Below are 18012 nucleotides of genomic sequence, written 5' to 3'. Positions count from 1 at the left end.
CTTATTGTTATTACGGTTTTTGGTTTGTTTTTTGGGGGGAGAGCTTTAATTTTAGTATAGGATTTTTTAATTTATTTATTTTAGTTTTAGGATAGGTGTTTTTAGCTGGGGGAACTTTTTTATTTTTCATGTTACTTTAGTTTGAGCATATGGATGCTTTCAAAACACAGAATATCAGTTGGTATGCAAACAATCGGGTAGATTATGAGTTTTGTCGGTAAAACCGTGCGGTGCTAACGAGCAGTTTTCAGTCACCGCTCACCTACAAACAACGCTGGTATTACAGGATTTTTTAAACCCGGTGTTATCCGTAGAAAAGTGAGCGGAGAGCAAAATTTAGCTCCACATCTCACTGTAATACCAGCGCTGCTTACGGTAGCTGTGAGCTGGCTAAACGTGCTCGTGCACAATTTCCCTATAGGAATCAATGGGGCAGAGCCGGCTGAAAAAAAAAACTAACACCTTGAAATAACTGCATTTAAATGGTACCTAAGACTCTATAAATCTTAGTATCTATTTGCTATACACTTTAGTGAAAGGCTAATATTACATTTAATAATCCCTTATGAATTATTATACCCACTATATAATATTAACACACAATCACTAGCTTAAACTACTTGTAAGGTCATAAACTCACGAAGTCTTATTCCAGCAGTAACAAAACTTTTATTACAATGAGGCTAATTAAACATTATTACAATATGCAGATTAAATATAAATTACACATATGCAAATCACTTATAAATACTCAGCAGTGAACTATACATCAATATTACACTAATACATTTGCCCAATCTATGTGAAAGTATGGTGTGCTGAAATTATGTGTCTGTAAGGATCACTTACTTCTGATGTTAGCTGTGGTCACCATTCCAATTGAAAAAGAGTGAAAGAGGGGTGAACTCCAGTATTCCTGCTACTTTTATTGTAAGTTTTTCATCCCTCCCACAATGATGATGTCACTCATAAGCAAGCCCCCATTGTAATTTTAAGAGTATATGGTTTCATCCTGCATGTGCTTTGGGGGTAGGGAATGGCATTAGCCTTAGACAAAGGATCTTAAGCCAGCTGGTCATCCTCCTCAGATGGGGGTCTGGTAATGTGATCTTTCTACATTCCATAGTGACCTAGTATCTGAATGAGGAGTTAACCCCTTCTTGACCATTCAGCTGAGTTCTTGTAGAATACATATACCATATATATATGTATATATATATACCCCTTCCAGACCATATGTGAATTCAGATCATGCCATTATTACATTCCCCCCTTTTGGCAATGGAGGTTACCATACCCTTCCATTCCAATGGTTGTTTTTATATGAGTGAATCTGATGGAAGATTCCTAACCCCACCTATGTGTGATGGCTATATTAGTGTACTAAAGACGCTTCCATTCGCATACCATAATATAAGTGATATACACGTGCAATTAATGATTTTAAATAACAACACATACAAATTTGAATAATTATACATAATATAGAAATAAATAATATGATTATAAATGGATGTATAAACAGATTTCCCAATGCAGAACCCCATGATGACTGTTTCGAAAAGGAATTTGCTAATTTCTGCCACCAGGTTGCACTTGACATCTCCGTAAAAGTATGTTCAATCCTTTGTAGTTCTTCTTCCTGATGGTAGAAATTTACATGAACACGTTCCCCAAAATTTTTAAGATGTTCTAGTAACACAGAGTCTTTTTGCAATAAGGTTACCCATTTTTGCCAAGGTGCATCATCTACTAATATTGGGGTTATGAGTGGAGCCCCCAAGGTAGCGTTATATGTGAGTAACTGTGGGACAGTGAAGTTAAACTGTAGTGAACTTATCCTCACAGGGTACCCAGTAATACAATAAATCCCTGGTGTGATTTGTTCCCTTGAATTACACCTGTCAAACCATACATGCACTTCATCTTTAGGCTTCAATGCAACAAAACACACCTTTCCTTGTCCTAAGGGAAAAATCATATCTTGGGGATTAACTTTCTCCACAAAACCATTGCAATATGAGTGATTATGCCAGCAGGAATCAAAAATTATTCTTGCCTGGTTGGGTAGATATAAAATTTTAGAAGGAAACCTTATGCAGCCAGACATATCTACCTGTTCCATATGGGAACCATTCCATATAAAATTTGGGAACTCTAACTCATGATGCAAAACATGAGATTCTGTGACAGGTGTTCCTAGTGAAAACAAATGATAAACATTCTGATAGGTACCACTAGTGGGCACAAGTGAAGTAGCCCTGCATATATTTTCCCTGCAGCCCAACCAACTGTTTAACCATAATTCTCTGTGTTTTGATGCAAAACTGTTAACAACAGACTGCTCCCACCCTCCCAAAGGTGTATGGTTATTTTCCATAGCCTGTGCTATTAATTTAAAGTCAGTTGATAATTCTGTTTGCATGGAAATACACACAAAATCCCAGGATACTTCCCTTAACCTGCTAATTACTCCTATCAGTATTTCCTCTGTATGTTGAATGGCAGGACCCTGAACCTGAATGACTGTCTGTGTCAGTGTCTCTACCAGAGTGTTTATCATTTGTTGCGTATGAATCCCTTTTGCATTTAACATCCCCTGAGACTGTAAGGTTGCTGTTAAGCTGGATATGTCAATGGAATTTACCACACCTAGCCCTGTTCCCACACCTCCCAAAACTGTATCCATGATATCCCTCCTAGTCCTTCTCCTAGTACCTTCTGCCCACTTAACTAATGCTTTTTCCATAGTGGCAGTAATTCTGGAACAATTTTGGTAATGTGTGGAAACTAGCCAATCTATTATTTTAATCTTCCACGTGATAAATTGGAATGTGGCATCCCTCAATACTGGAGTTGGCTTGATTGTACTTGTTTGAAATGGACCACTAGAAACAACACTTTTCCCCTTACACATTGGAGTATTGTCATAATGTTTCATCTTTGGTGTAGTGATTAAAGTAGAATAGATCAAAGGCGTAAATGTGGTTGTTTCCTTTATTTGATCTATTTTTAAGTATACTTCAATCCCTCCACCAAAGTTGGCAGCTGTAACCCTCCAATTAATCCCTTCTCCAATTTGTTGTTCAAATATAACCTTGGTTATATTATAGTTATCGCCATTTATAGTGTGAATAGGATTTGTAAATGTTGTAGACACAGAAACACCTTCTCCCACCAGACCTACAGTCCATTTTCCCCAAGCCACCCACTTACATTCCCATTCAACTTTATTACCCTGATTGACCCTCCAAAAACCAATTAAATTGTCTTGATGTTTTTCTGCAAATATTTCAATTTTCCCACCCACATTAAAAGTCAATTTTCCCAAACAATCTTTGTGAAGGTCTTGAGAGCTCCATAAGCCTGTCCATCCTCTGATGATGTTGCTTGAGCTCCATCTACGACTCCTTGTGAGGTTTGTGATTGAAAGTTCATTACAGTCACAGATTGGAAGTTTTTGCAATAACACCCACACAAATACAAATAGGTTTGTGGCGATCATTCCTCTCAGGCTCCACATAATGAAATCTGTCAAAAAAAGATTAAGAGAATATCAGTTCTTAGCAGAAATATCTACATCTGGGACAACTGTCCCTCTATACAATTTACATTGGTCAACATGGACCCATTTGTAACCAGGCTGCCTTCTGGTTTTCCCAGGGGTTGATCTTTCTATTTTAATTACAGTATTACCCAATTTGTCCAAAATTCTATAAGGTCCTTCCCAATTTGCATCCCAGGGAGAATTTTTGCGAAATTTTTTAATCATGATCAATCCCCCCTTCTCAAACAGAGGTGTTTGAGGTGTAGATGAAAATTTACAATCTGTTGGGGCCATATTAGAGGCAGCAAAAATTAGCAGTGAGCTCAACTGCTCCTGAATTTGGGAGAGATATTGATCTCTAGACACAGATTCTCTCAAGGGAGTAGACAATTGTGGTTCACCTGGGTGGCCTAATGCCATCTTTCTCCCGGTCATGAGCTCATAGGGAGAACACTTGGTAGCATTTGATGGTGTAGCTCTAATAGCCATTAGAACTGCTGGAAGATGTGTGACCCATGATTTACCATACTGGGAAAGCATTTTTGACAATTTTGTTTTTAATGTGCGATTCATGCGCTCAACTATACCAGAGGATTGTGGATGATATGGTACATGAAATCTTGTCTGTATTCCCAGTAGGGCACAGAGATTTTGCATTACCTGACCTGTAAAATGTGTACCCCTGTCTGATTCAATGAGTGTTGGAAACCCCCATCTTGAGAAAACATGTTCCCACAGTGCTCTGGCAGTAGCCTGTGCAGTATCACAACGAAGTGGAATAGCCTCAACCCATTTTGAAAAAATATCTACAATTACTAGGGCATACCTGAGACCCCCCTTTGATAGTGGAAGTGGGCCTATAAAATCAATTTGGATAGCTTTCCAGGGGCCATCTGCTACTGGTATTCTCTGGAGAATGGGTCTCTGACCTTTAGGGCGTGGATTAATTTGAGCACAAATTAAACATTCTTGTACACATTTTAAACAGGTTTCTGCTAAATCTGGCCAATGAAATTTTTGCCTTAAATGGTACTCTAATGCACTTTGCCCAATATGCCCAAGAAAAGAATGTGTTTGCTGTGTTATAGGTCCCTGCAAATGACTTGGGACCACAAAAACCAATTTAGCCTGTGGATCATTGGGATTAGAGTAACATATTAACCCATTACAAATTGAATAACCATTTGGGAGTGTTTGCTGTTCCTGTAACAGAGGGAAAATGTTAGGATCTTTAGCTTGTTCTGTTTTCAAATCAGGTACCTCTGAATCTACCATTGTAATCTTTGCTATGTGTACCATTGTATCTTTAGATGTAACATGCTCTCTCCATGCTTCCTGTGTCTCACTGTCATTCTCATCTGATTGTCATGGTTCCCCATCTACAGCTGCCTGTTTGGCTAACATGTCCACATGTGCATTCCCTTGTGAATGTGCATCTGTGAAATGTGTGTGTGCCTTAACTTTAACAATAGCTGACTGCAATGGGTGCTGTGTTCCCCAATCTACCAATTTCTTAAGGGCTTGAACATGTGACAATGGTTTGCCTGCTGAGTCTACCATTCCCCTTAGATTCCAAATTGGTAAGTACTCTATCAGTGATCTGGTCACATAGGCACTGTCACTGTATATACAAATGTCTTGTGTGTCAAACCTGTGGCAAGCCATAGAAATGGCTTCTAATTCTGCTCTCTGTGCTGAGAATGATCTTGGTAACATAAATTTAAGAGCTAATTGTTGAGAGGGGACCCAAATAGCAAAACCAGTATTAAATTGACCATCCTGCCAAAATCTTGAGCCATCTACATAAATTTGTAAATCCTGGGGAGAAGTTTTGTCCCTGAACAATTTATGAGGCGATTCCCTGTGTGTGAATGTCTCTGTGCAGTCATGGGGTTCACCCTGAGTGTGCATTAGTTGGGGTAATGTGTATTTTGCATTGTGTTGTACAGTGATGTCACGATGTTGCAAATCTATTAACCACCTAGTCACTCTTTGTGTTGAAACCCCACTTAATGATTTCTCCAATAACAGCTTTATAGGGGTATGTGGTGTTTGGAGGATGAGCTTCCCAAATCCCACTATATGCTCAGTAGCCTGAACTGACCAATGCACCCCTAACAAAGCCTTGATACATGCGTCATAACCTTTCTCTACTGGAGTAAGAAGCCTGGAAAAATAGCCAACAGGCCTCCATTTTTCAGCCTTCTCCTGCAGTAGGACTGTGGAAATTGAAGTGTCAGATGTGTATGTTTGTAAAGCAAAAGGGGCCTCCCTCTCCACTGTGGCAAGGGCAGGGGCTGATGCTAAACCTTCCTTTAACACTTTAAATGCTTCCTCATGTTCTGTATTCCAAGGAATTTTCCCAACATCCTCCCCTTTCAAAAGATCATAGAGAGGTTTTGCTTTTTCAGCAAACCCTTCAATGAAATCAAGAGAAAAATTTACCAAGCCTAAGAATTGTCTTAAGGACTGCCTATGCAAAGGTCTGGGCACCTGAAGTATGGCTGTAACTTGTTCTCTAGTAGGGCATCTTGTACCCCTTTGTATTGATACTCCCAAAAATGTCACCTTTTGTCTCATTAATTGTACTTTTGAAGTGTTTAACTTGAGGCCAGATTCAGCAATCAAGCCAAACAGTTCATTCAGCCGCTCCAAATGTTCCTCTACTGTCTCTGTTTGTAACAAAATATCATCTACATACTGTATGATACTTTCTGGGATTGAGAATGTTTTTAATACCTCTGCTAATGCTTGGTGAAAGTATGTAGGCGAGCTGTGGAAGCCCTGAGGAAGCGAATTGAAGCAAAATTGCATGTTATCAAAGCAGAAAGCAAACTTATATTGGCACTCTGGGGCTAGTCTGACACTCCAAAAACCATTACTTATATCCAGAACAGAATACCACCTACATGTGGCACTCAGTTTGGATACCACTTCAGGAGTAGAAGCAACTAGATTTGTAACAGGTGGGGTAACTTTATTCACCATACGAAAATCAGCAGTTAACCTCCAAGTATTATTTGCTTTCCTTACTGGCCACAAAGGAGAATTATTAGAGGAGGAACATTTCCTAATTATCCCTTGGCTTTCAAGCTGACTAATAATTTGCCTCACAGGTTCAATAGCTTCTGCTGGAAAACGATACTGTCTTTGTGGAGGGGGGTCAGGGCCTACAATATTGATTTCAATGCCTTTTAATATGCCACAATCATTCTTATGTTGAGCCCATATGTCAGGGAAATCCATGACCAATCTCTTCAAATCAGGGTGACTTTCAGTATCCGGCCACACCCTTTCTGAAGGAATTGATGCAATGGATGCTATGGGACTGATGTAAGAGTCATCTAATATTACAGGTTTTCTCCCTCTAGTATCCCTCCACAAAACATTGTTACATAGGTCCACTATCATCCCTTCTGATCTCATTATATCAGCACCAAGTATTGTACCCTCTGTGTTTTTGCTCTGCCAAATGAGAATTTCCTTAGTCCACTGATTACCTAGTGTCATAGTCACATTTGGGATAAGGGATGCTTGGGACTGGGATCCCCCAAGTCCCACAAGAAATGTCTGTCTTGTCCCTTGTGGGGGACTTAATGGTAAGTCTGTCAAAGTTACTGAAGCTCCTGTGTCTATGAGGAGTTTTGTGCGATGGCCCTCAATCACACCATAGACACAGGGACGTCCAGAATGATCCCTAAAGGTGTTACATATAGGGACCATGTCATCCAGGGCCTGAGGTAGTCAGTCAGAGCAGGATATCAGAGGAGAATTATTTTCATAATTCTTTTCATGATATCCCACTTCCCCTCCCCCCACAGTCATCACTCTCAAAGCCTCATGCGCTGGGCCATACAGATTAGTACCAGGCCTAAGCTTTGGGGTGTATTCCTGTCCTGTTTTATCTGGGGGCTTAATCTTGTTATTTTTCCCTACCCAATTATGTGCATAGCTTTCTTTTGGAGGTGCAGAGGGATGTAATCTTTCCTGCCCTCCCTCAGTTTCCTTCTGAATTCTCTTTAAGAATCTGCAATCTACTCGTCTGTGCCCATATTTATTGCAGTAATGGCAAGTACCTTTGAAGGGACCCTCTGAATATTTTTGTTTCCCTTCATTAGTGGTTACCACAGCAATTCTGTGTTGCCCTGTGTTCTTTTTCTTTAAAATGTTCTGCCTAGCCTTACCTATAATAGATAACACACCCTCTAGTGTATTCTTTTCCTCAGCCATCATTTGTATGCTAGGTTCCAAATATGTGAATTTTTTAATTAAATACTGCAACATATCATGAGGTGTTTGTTCTGGTGAAATTCTGTGTGTCAGTCTATATAATTGTTCAAATTTAGCTGCAAATACCCATGGGTCATCATTTAATGCTACTTGCATTTCTGCGAGAGAGTGACTGTCTAAATCTCTACTCCCTGTCACTAGTTTACAAACAGCTTTTAATCTGTCCCCATCTGAACCCCATTTATCCTCCTTAAACCAATCTGTGTTCAAATTAACTGGGCCTGCAACTGGTGATTGTAATCTAGCTGCAATGCTGCCTGGAAGCCACATTTTTAACAAAAAGCATGCTTCCTTATGTGACAGCATGTATTGTTTTACTGCAGACTCAAAATTTGACATGTTAGTGAAAACATCTGCTTTAACATCATACACTGGAAAGAGAGGTTTTAACTTTACCAGTTGTCTCATTACTTTATCTCTATCTTGTTTTATAAGGGTAGTTGATACCAGGGATGATGTTTCAGCAGAGGTGGTAGGAAAAAGTAAATTTTGCGATTGAGTTAAATTTCTTCCCCTGGATCTTACACTGGGTGTTAGTGATAAAGTATCTGTTTGATGTTCTGTGTTTAATGTTCTTGGCCTAGTTATCTGTGGGGTTAGTATTGGAATGTGTGTGCTCTCTGTATTTTGTGTGTGATCCAATCTTTCCTCACTGTGTGGAATAGGCACCCTCCCCCCATCAACATGTGGGCTTTGCACCCTTCCCCCATCAACATGTGCCCCATCTTCCTGCGACACACATGCATTGTCTTCATTTAATACTACAACAGGGGTTAAGTTTGCAAGCCCCTGTCTCAATGAAGCAATAAGTTGGCCTCTTGCGTCATAATTTTCTTCTAAAGTATTAATATATTCTGCATTTACCCCACATGTGGGGCAATTCTCATCTAATGTGTTACAATTGATCTCTGTTAACATGGCTATTGGCGGAGAATCTTCAAAGATTGCTCTATTCATTTGGTCTTTGATAGCTAACAACAGTTTCATGCAATTCTGTAATTTGGATTTTTCTTTTGTTAAACAAAACCTTTTTTTATCAATAAGCTTATTCTCATTCTCACATTGCAACCACACATCTTTCAGTCTTTTAACTATGTCAGTATTTTCATCAACAACAGGCTCAAATGTGCTACATTCTGCATATTTAACAATTAATTCCATACTCACACTTTAAAGTGTCTTCAGACTGCCAGCAAATCAGATTCACGTCCTGCGCGATATGATTTTCTCTGCGTCTGGTTCAACTGATCCTTAGGTAATGCCTCTCTGGATCTGTAGTCTTGGCCAAAGACTTTACTGCTAAAATGCTCAACTCAAAAACAGTATAGCAAAAACTAGGTTCAATTTTCGTCCAAAAATCACACTTGTATTATAAAAAGAACCTGGATTAGTCCCCCCTTAAAACAAGTGTAGTTGGTAAGAAAATTCGCTGGCTCGCCAATGAAATAACTGCATTTAAATGGTACCTAAGACTCTATAAATCTTAGTATCTATTTGCTATACACTTTAGTGAAAGGCTAATATTACATTTAATAATCCCTTATGAATTATTATACCCACTATATAATATTAACACACAATCACTAGCTTAAACTACTTGTAAGGTCATAAACTCACGAAGTCTTATTCCAGCAGTAACAAAACTTTTATTACAATGAGGCTAATTAAACATTATTACAATATGCAGATTAAATATAAATTACACATATGCAAATCACTTATAAATACTCAGCAGTGAACTATACATCAATATTACACTAATACATTTGCCCAATCTATGTGAAAGTATGGTGTGCTGAAATTATGTGTCTGTAAGGATCACTTACTTCTGATGTTAGCTGTGGTCACCATTCCAATTGAAAAAGAGTGAAAGAGGGGTGAACTCCAGTATTCCTGCTACTTTTATTGTAAGTTTTTCATCCCTCCCACAATGATGATGTCACTCATAAGCAAGCCCCCATTGTAATTTTAAGAGTATATGGTTTCATCCTGCATGTGCTTTGGGGGTAGGGAATGGCATTAGCCTTAGACAAAGGATCTTAAGCCAGCTGGTCATCCTCCTCAGATGGGGGTCTGGTAATGTGATCTTTCTACATTCCATAGTGACCTAGTATCTGAATGAGGAGTTAACCCCTTCTTGACCATTCAGCTGAGTTCTTGTAGAATACATATACCATATATATATGTATATATATATACCCCTTCCAGACCATATGTGAATTCAGATCATGCCATTATTACACACCTGCAAAAAAGCAGCATTCAGCTCCTAGCGCAGCCCCATTGATTCATATGGGGAAAGAAAAATTATGTCTACACCTAACACCCTAACATGAACCCTGAGTCTAAACACCCCTAATCTTACACTTATTAACCTCTAATCTGCCGCCCCCGACATCACTGACACCTACATTATATTTTTAACCCCTAATCTGCCAATCCGGACACCGTCGCCACCTACATTATACCTATGAACACCTAATCGGCTGCCCCTAACATCGCCGACACCTAAATTAAATTTATTAACCCCTTATCTGCCACCCCCAATGTCGCCGTCATCTACCTACACTTATTAACCTCTAATCTGCCGCCCCCCAACGTCGCTGCCACTATAATAAAGTTATTAACCCCAAAACCTAAGTCTAACCCTAACCCCCCCTAACTTAAATATTATTTAAATAAATCTAAATAAAATAACTACAATTAACTAAATTATTTGTATTTAAAACAAAATACTTACCTATAAAATAATACCTAATTTAGCTACAATATTAACTAATAATTACATTGTAGCTACCTTAGGGTTTATTTTTATTTTACAGGCAACTTTGTATTTATTTTAACTAGGTAGAATAGTTATTTAATAGTTATTAACTATTTAATAACTACCTAGTTAAAATAAAGACACAAGTACATGTAAAATAAAACCTTAGCTAAGTTACAATTACACCTAACACTACACTATAAATAAATAAATAAATTATTTAAATTAAATTAAATGAAATACAATTAAATAAAATAAACTAAAGTACAACCCCCCCCACTAAATTACAGAAAATAATAAAATAATTACAAGTTTTTTAAACTAATTACACCTAATCTAATCCCCCTAATAAAATAAAAAAGCCCCCCAAAATAAAAAAGCCCTACCCTACACTAAATTTCAAATAGCCCTTAAAAGGGCTTTTTGCGGGGCATTGCCCAAAAGTAATCAGTTCTTTTACCTGTAAAAAAAAGTACAATACCACCCCAACATTAAAACCCACCACCCACACACCTAACCCTACTCTAAAACCCACCCAATCCCCCCTTAATAAAACCTAACACTAACCCCTTGAAGATCACCCTACCTTGAGACGTCTTCACCCAAACGGGCCGAAGTCCTCAACAAAGCCGGGCAAAGTGGTCCTCCAGACGGGCAGAAGTCTTCATCCAAGCCAGGCAGAAGAGGTCCTCTAGATGGACAGAAGTCTTTATCCAGACGGCATCTTCTATCTTTATCCATCCGGCGCAGAGCAGGTCCATCTTCAAGACATCCGACGTGGAGCATCCTCTTCATCCGACGGCTACTGGAACAATGACGGTCCTTTAAATGACGTCATCCAAGATGACGTCCCTTGAATTCCGAATGGCTTATAGAATTCTATCAGCCAATCAGAATTAAGGTAGAAAAAATCCTATTGGCTGATGCAATCAGCCAATAGAATTGAGCTTACAATCTATTGGTTGTTCCAATCAGCCAATAGAATGCAAGCTCAATCCTATTGGCTGTTCCAATCAGCCAATAGGATTGAACTTCAATCCTATTGGCTGATTGCATCAGCCAATAGGCTTTTTTCTACCTTAATTCTGATGGGCTGATAGAATTCTATCAGCCAATCAGAATTCAAGGGACGCCATCTTGGATGATGTCATTTAAAGGACCCGTCATTGTTCCAGTAGCCGTCAGATGAAGAGGATGCTCCGCGTCGGATGTCTTGAAGATGGACCCGCTCCGCGCCGGATGGATGAAGATAGAAGATGTCGTCTGGATGAAGACTTCTGCCCATCTGGAGGACCTCTTCTGCCCGGCTTGGATGAAGACTTTTGCCCATCTGGAGGACCACTTCACCCGGCTTTGTTGAGGATGGTTGGGTGAAGACGTCTGAAGGTAGGGTGATCTTCAAGGGGTTAGTGTTAGGTTTTATTAAGGGGAGATTGGGTGGGTTTTAGAGTAGGGTTGGGTGTGTGGGTGGTGGGTTTTAATGTTGGGGGGGTATTATACTTTTTTTTTTACAGGTAAAATAGCTGATTACTTTGGGGCAATGCCCCGCAAAAAAAGCCCTTTTAAGGGCTATTTGTAATTTAGTGTAGGGTAGGGCTTTTTTATTTTGGGGGGCTTTTTTATTTTATTAGGGGAATTAGATTAGGTGTAATTAGTTTAAAAAACTTGTAATTATTTTATTATTTTCTGTAATTTATTGTTTGTTTTTTAACTTTAGTTTATTTTATTCAATTGTAATTAATTTAATTTAAATTAGATAATTAATTAATTTATAGTGTAGTGTAAGGTGTAATTGTAAGTTAACTAAGGTTTTATTTTACAGGTACTTTTGTCTTTATTTTAACTAGGTAGTTATTAAATAGTTTTTTTTATTCTAAAGGCTTTTTTTAACAGTATACTGTTCTTTTTAACTTAGGGGGTCTTAGTTTAGGGATCTTGGTGGGTTTGCAGTTCTGGATTTACATTTTGATATTCTTGTGGTTGTTAAGGGGTTAATAGTGTAGGAGGTTTATATTGCCATGGATGTTGTGGTGGTATAGGGTTTAATAATGTAGGTGGTTCACATTGTGATGGGTATTGTGGCATGTTTATTAAAACTGTTAGAATGCAAAGAAAAATATTAAAAACACAAAAAGCTCAGCAAGTTGCGTATTAATAACGGTCTGCGTAACGTTGCCAAAACTAGTTATAGCAAAGCTATCTCTTAGTGGGTGTAAATTATTTATATATTTATATTCAGAAACAATAGTTGCTATGTGGGGAGTTGAATTCAGCAGAAGATGCCTGTTACATTGTATTAATTTGATTCCCCCCACTAGGGGCCCAGATTATAAGTGGAGCAGAAACATGGGGCTTTAAGCACCATACACAACTTGATAAATCAGCCCCTATATATATATATATATATATATATATATATATATATATATATATATATATATATATTTATACATGATTGTATATAGGTTTAGATATATACAGATATGTATAGGAATATATATTTATAAATACAGAGAAAATATTCTGCTATGTGCAGAAGATTGGTAAGTGAAATATCCACAGTAAATACACAGTATAAAACTTTATTGAAAATAAATATTGCATAAATATGATTTTTTATGTTTTCATCTACTTGACTGCAAGGGGTTTCAATGTATATATATATTAAAAGAAGGGTTGATCCAAGCTCTCTCTGTTATATGAGTTGCCAGGCTGCCCTCTATATAAGTTGCATCATATTTTCCAAAAATGAAGAGGCACTCTCAGGACTTGTATTGCTCAAAGTTACTGTCACTTTATTTTCTTATTTCAGGTCAACGTTTCGGTCCATACATGGACCTTTTTCAAGACCAATTTTTTTCTCACTTAAACATCATCGCTTTGCTGAATATGAATATTCAGCTCTCAGTAGCAATAAGTGGTCAGAAAATTAACCAGAGATTAGATCTCTGGTTAATTTTCTAAAATTCCCCCAAATGCCTCAAAATAGATGGCATAACAGTTTTTTTTGTAATTTACAAAAAATGTAGCATTTGTTTTTGTATAAAAAAATAACTGCACTAGGCTGGTTTGTGGCTTTATGGTTGGTGTGAGTGGGCTGTCTTTACATTGTAAACATATGGGAACTGTGTTCCTTGTTATGTATATGAATATATACTACATATATATTTGTGTTAATATGTGTATGTTCACATATTAACACATAAATATATAATCATATACATATACAGTATATCTAAAAATGCTGCAATCGCTGCTTACCCCCTTATTGTGCTTAGGTTCTGACAGTGACGTGCATTCATTAGAGGCAGGTGAGGCAGTGCTTCCCCTGGCCAATGTGGGAATTACATCTATTTTTTAATATTAATATAATTTAATATATTAAAAAATGTTTTTTTTTTTTTCTTAATTTTTTTTTAACATATGAAAAGGTGACCCCCCCCTACCCCCCCACCCCTCCACCAAATTATGCTTCTTATTGCAATTTTATTGTTTCCGTAATATTAACTTTACCACATTCATATTGCGCAAGAAGGTAAGAGGCCAGCTGTCCTTCCATTGCGCAATATGAATGTAATAGTCTGTTATGTTATGGGCTGCTTTAGAGACTGCCACCCAGTGGGGAATAATAACTAATGCAGTCTCTAATGCAGCCCATAACTGCTCCCACCGGAGGCTAGCCTCGGGAGCCCTGAGCACTGCCTGCCCGGCCGCTCAGCCAATCAGGCATCAGTATGTCTGAGTCTCTAGGCTGAGTTGCCGGGCGGGAAATAGTTGCGCAGCCGCATTGGTGGTCAGGTTGATGTGCAGTCAGTGTCACGTGCGACCGGCGTGCTGCTGCAGTTCTCCCAGTCTCTGTCTCAGAGCGTGACCTAGGCCAGCCCAGTTGTTGTTTGGACTGGAGGAGTGAGTCGGTCGGTGACGGTCAGGAGCGGAGGAGTGGAGCAGGAGTGTTCTGTTGGAGTCAGGTGTCAGCCGGAGTACTAGGAGCCCAGCCGGACGTAGCTACTAGCCAGGTAGGTGAGCTGAGGGCTGAGCTCAATGCAGCAGTGAAATTGCTCTAGTGGCTGGCTGGTCAGGAGGACTCAGGAGGTGTGAGGGTGACAGTTCAGACGACCGTCGGTCAGTGCCAGTGAGTGGTGGGTCGGGTGGCTAATAACAGGAGTGTACTACTCCTGTTATTAGCCACCCGACCGACCACTCACTGGCACTGACCGACGGTCGTCTGAACTGTCACCACGCCGTCAAGTCATCATCACCAGACAGATCAACAAAGTGAGGTGAGTGAGACGTGCTCACTGTGCTGAGTGCTCAGTCAGAGTCAGTGTGTATACTGTCTAAGTGTCAAGAAGATTCTAGTTGACGGCGTTGTGTGTTGTTTGTGACAGTCAGACTCAGAGTCACTGTGTCACACTGTCTTTCAGCCCTGACCGATCAGGACAGGAGGAGTCCAGGAGTCGAGTCAGGCTCAGCTGCTCAGTAGACTGGTAATTCTGATTTCGACTTGGGACTCTCAGTGATTTTGTGGCTGCAGAGCTCTGCTATACATAATGATAGAGATCGGCTTGCTGCGATTCTGCTCCTGTGCTGCTGCTGACTAATCTGTGAGCTGAAAGGGTGAACGTTTTGAAAATACATCAATATTTGTGTGATTTTGCTTAAAACTTTTTATTTAACTGAACTTTGCTGCTGTTTTACTTTAAGGTTTTCTATACATAAAACGCTGGAAAACTTCAAAGTAAAACAGCAGCAAAGTTCAGTTGAATAAAAAGTTTTAAGCAAAATCACACAAATATTGATGTATTTTCAAAATGTAGCAGCAGCAGCACAGGAGCAGAATTGGAGCAAGCCGATTCTATCAGGGACGGATTGGGCAGCAGCAAAATTGTGAAACTTAGGAGGGAGTCGGCCTGCAGAGCTCAAGTAGATTAGTAGCAGCAGTGTTAGGGATTGGTGGGGAGTGGAGATCGGCTGCTGTGTGTTGCCTGTATTTTATTTATGCAGCAGAAGTTTTATATGTGTTGTGCAGTGATCCACCTTAAGAGTCCACCTTAAGATTAAGATAAAGCAGGAGGCAGTGACAGGGGAAGGGAGGGGTTTATAGCACATACTGGTTCCACTTCCGTGTTCATGGGAGAGAAATTCAGGTTTGATCTGCTGCTGGGGATAAGGAATGTGCTATGTGATAAATCATACAAGGCACTCTGCTCACTTGCAATGCCCCGGAGCTGCACAGACACAAGGGAAGCAGGAAAACAGTGTGTTTATTTTCTTCACAAATATCTTGCTTTTTGGCTGCACTTGCATCTATGTTTATGTAAATGAAATCCCACATTCCTTTACTCAAGGATTAAACTCTTGACTGCTAGAGAGGGAAGCATATAATATACATAACATTGTTTTTATAAATAAACCTATATGAAACTTATTTGTTAGTGCATATTTTTAATGTTTGAAGAAGGCATTTAGTGTAAAAATGTAATATGAGTTTTAGTTACAGTCCAGTCCCCTAAAGAGACATTCTGATGTTATAATTACAATATTACATGCCCTAATTGCCAGACATCAAACAGTACACTTACTGGCAGTGGCAGCTGGTTCAATGTGAGAGAGAGGTGATCTAATAGTTTATAAGGATCAGTTTTCATTAGCCCCACAGGTACCAACCCTGTGCTGGGTGACGTTGTTCAAGTGTGGGTATATGGGCAAGTGTATACTTGCTCACAATTCTGAAAGGGATTGGTGTCCTTGTGAGACACGCTGTTAAACCTGTGGCACAGTAATAAGAGGAATACAAAAATAAATAAATTATTCTATGCTTTATAAAACATAAAATAAAACTATACTTATCTGTCTGCTAAGGGGATAAAAGAAAAAAGCCTATAACGGTCTGACTCTGCTTAATAAAAAAAAAAAAAAAAAAAAAAACTATACCTGTCTGCTAAGGGGAGAAAAAAAGCTATAACTGTCTGCTAAGGGGGAAAAAAAAAGCTATAACTGTCTGCTAAGGGGAGAAAAAAAGCTATAACTGTCTGCTAAGGGGAGAAAAAAAGCTATAACTGTCTGCTAAGGGGAGAAAAAAAGCTATAACTGTCTGCTAAGGGGAGAAAAAAAGCTATAACTGTCTGCTAAGGGGAGAAAAAAAGCTATAACTGTCTGCTAAGGGAAGAAAAAAAGCTATAACTGTCTGCTAAGGGGAGAAAAAAAGCTATAACTGTCTGCTAAGGGGGAAAAAAAGCTATAACTGTCTGCTAAGGGGAGAAAAAAAAGCTATAACTGTCTGCTAAGGGGAGAAAAAAAGCTATAACTGTCTGCTAAGGGGAGAAAAAAAGCTATAACTGTCTGCTAAGGGGAGAAAAAAGCTATAACTGTCTGCTAAGGGGAGAAAAAAAGCTATAACTGTCTGCTAAGGGGAGAATAAAAGCTATAACTGTCTGCTAAGGGGAGAAAAAAAAGCTATAACTGTCTGCTAAGGGGAGAAAAAAAAGCTATAACTGTCTGCTAAGGGGAGAAAAAAAAGCTATAACTGTCTGCTAAGAGGAGAAAAAAAAGCTATAACTGTCTGCTAAGAGGAGAAAAAAAAGCTATAACTGTCTGCTAAGGGGAGAAAAAAAAGCTATAACTGTCTGCTAAGGGGAGAAAAAAGCTATAACTGTCTGCTAAGGGGAGAAAAAAAAGCTATAACTGTCTGCTAAGGGGAGAATAAAAGCTATAACTGTCTGCTAAGGGGAGAAAAAAAGCTATAACTGTCTGCTAAGGGGAGAAAAAAGCTATAACTGTCTGCTAAGGGGAGAAAAAAGCTATAACTGTCTGCTAAGGGGAGAAAAAAGCTATAACTGTCTGCTAAGGGGAGAAAAAAGCTATAACTGTCTGCTAAGGGGAGAAAAAAGCTATAACTGTCTGCTAAGGGGAGAAAAAAAGCTATAACTGTCTGCTAAGGGGAGAAAAAAGCTATAACTGTCTGCTAAGGGGAGAAAAAAAGCTATAACTGTCTGCTAAGGGGAGAAAAAAAAGCTATAACTGTCTGCTAAGGGGAGAAAAAAAAGCTATAACTGTCTGCTAAGGGGAGAAAAAAAGCTATAACTGTCTGCTAAGGGGGAGAAAAAAGCTATAGGTTTTTCGGGTATATCATAGCAAGTGCCTCACCAGCCTCTGACCTCACTGCACGTCACTGGGTTCTGATGCCGTCTCTTCCAAGCAATGCAAACGCAAGGTCGCATTTGCATTGCACTTAACTTGTAATACAAGCACACATTATCTCAGTGGAGTGCTAATATCATGTATAATATATAAATTTATACATTAGATATTCTGCAATAACTGGCAATAATTGAGATTACTGAATCTAAGTATGAACAGTATCAGAAGCAACAGCTAAAAAGATTGTTTGCACATTACCAATACAATTAAT

General features: G+C 38.9%; 1 protein-coding gene across 2 annotated transcripts; it reads right to left on the bottom strand.

Moving 5' to 3' along the window:
- Positions 1-1135: 1135 nt before the first annotated feature.
- Positions 1136-9692, bottom strand: LOC128656091 (uncharacterized). Of its 2 annotated transcripts, XM_053709778.1 has the most exons (3): positions 9664-9692; positions 9005-9116; positions 1136-3531 (listed from the first exon to the last, which is right to left on the bottom strand). In XM_053709778.1, exon 3 carries the CDS (start codon positions 3521-3523, stop codon positions 1376-1378), a length of 2148 nt encoding a protein of 715 aa, XP_053565753.1. In that variant the 5' UTR covers positions 3524-3531; positions 9005-9116; positions 9664-9692; the 3' UTR covers positions 1136-1375. The 2 variants fall into 2 exon arrangements, with proteins under 2 accessions (XP_053565753.1, XP_053565752.1); XM_053709777.1 differs by lacking the exon at positions 9664-9692 and having other exon boundaries at positions 9005-9136.
- Positions 9693-18012: the final 8320 nt, after the last annotated feature.

Source organism: Bombina bombina, chromosome 4 (assembly GCF_027579735.1).
Source record: "Bombina bombina isolate aBomBom1 chromosome 4, aBomBom1.pri, whole genome shotgun sequence".
Lineage (NCBI taxonomy): Eukaryota > Metazoa > Chordata > Amphibia > Anura > Bombinatoridae > Bombina > Bombina bombina.
This window is presented reverse-complemented; position numbering and strand designations above follow the sequence as displayed.

What these genes read in the sequence shown, in the direction of transcription:
- LOC128656091 (XM_053709778.1), bottom strand. Translation starts at nt 3,523, where the DNA reads ATGTGGAGCCTGAGAGGAATGATCGCCACAAACCTATTTGTATTTGTG.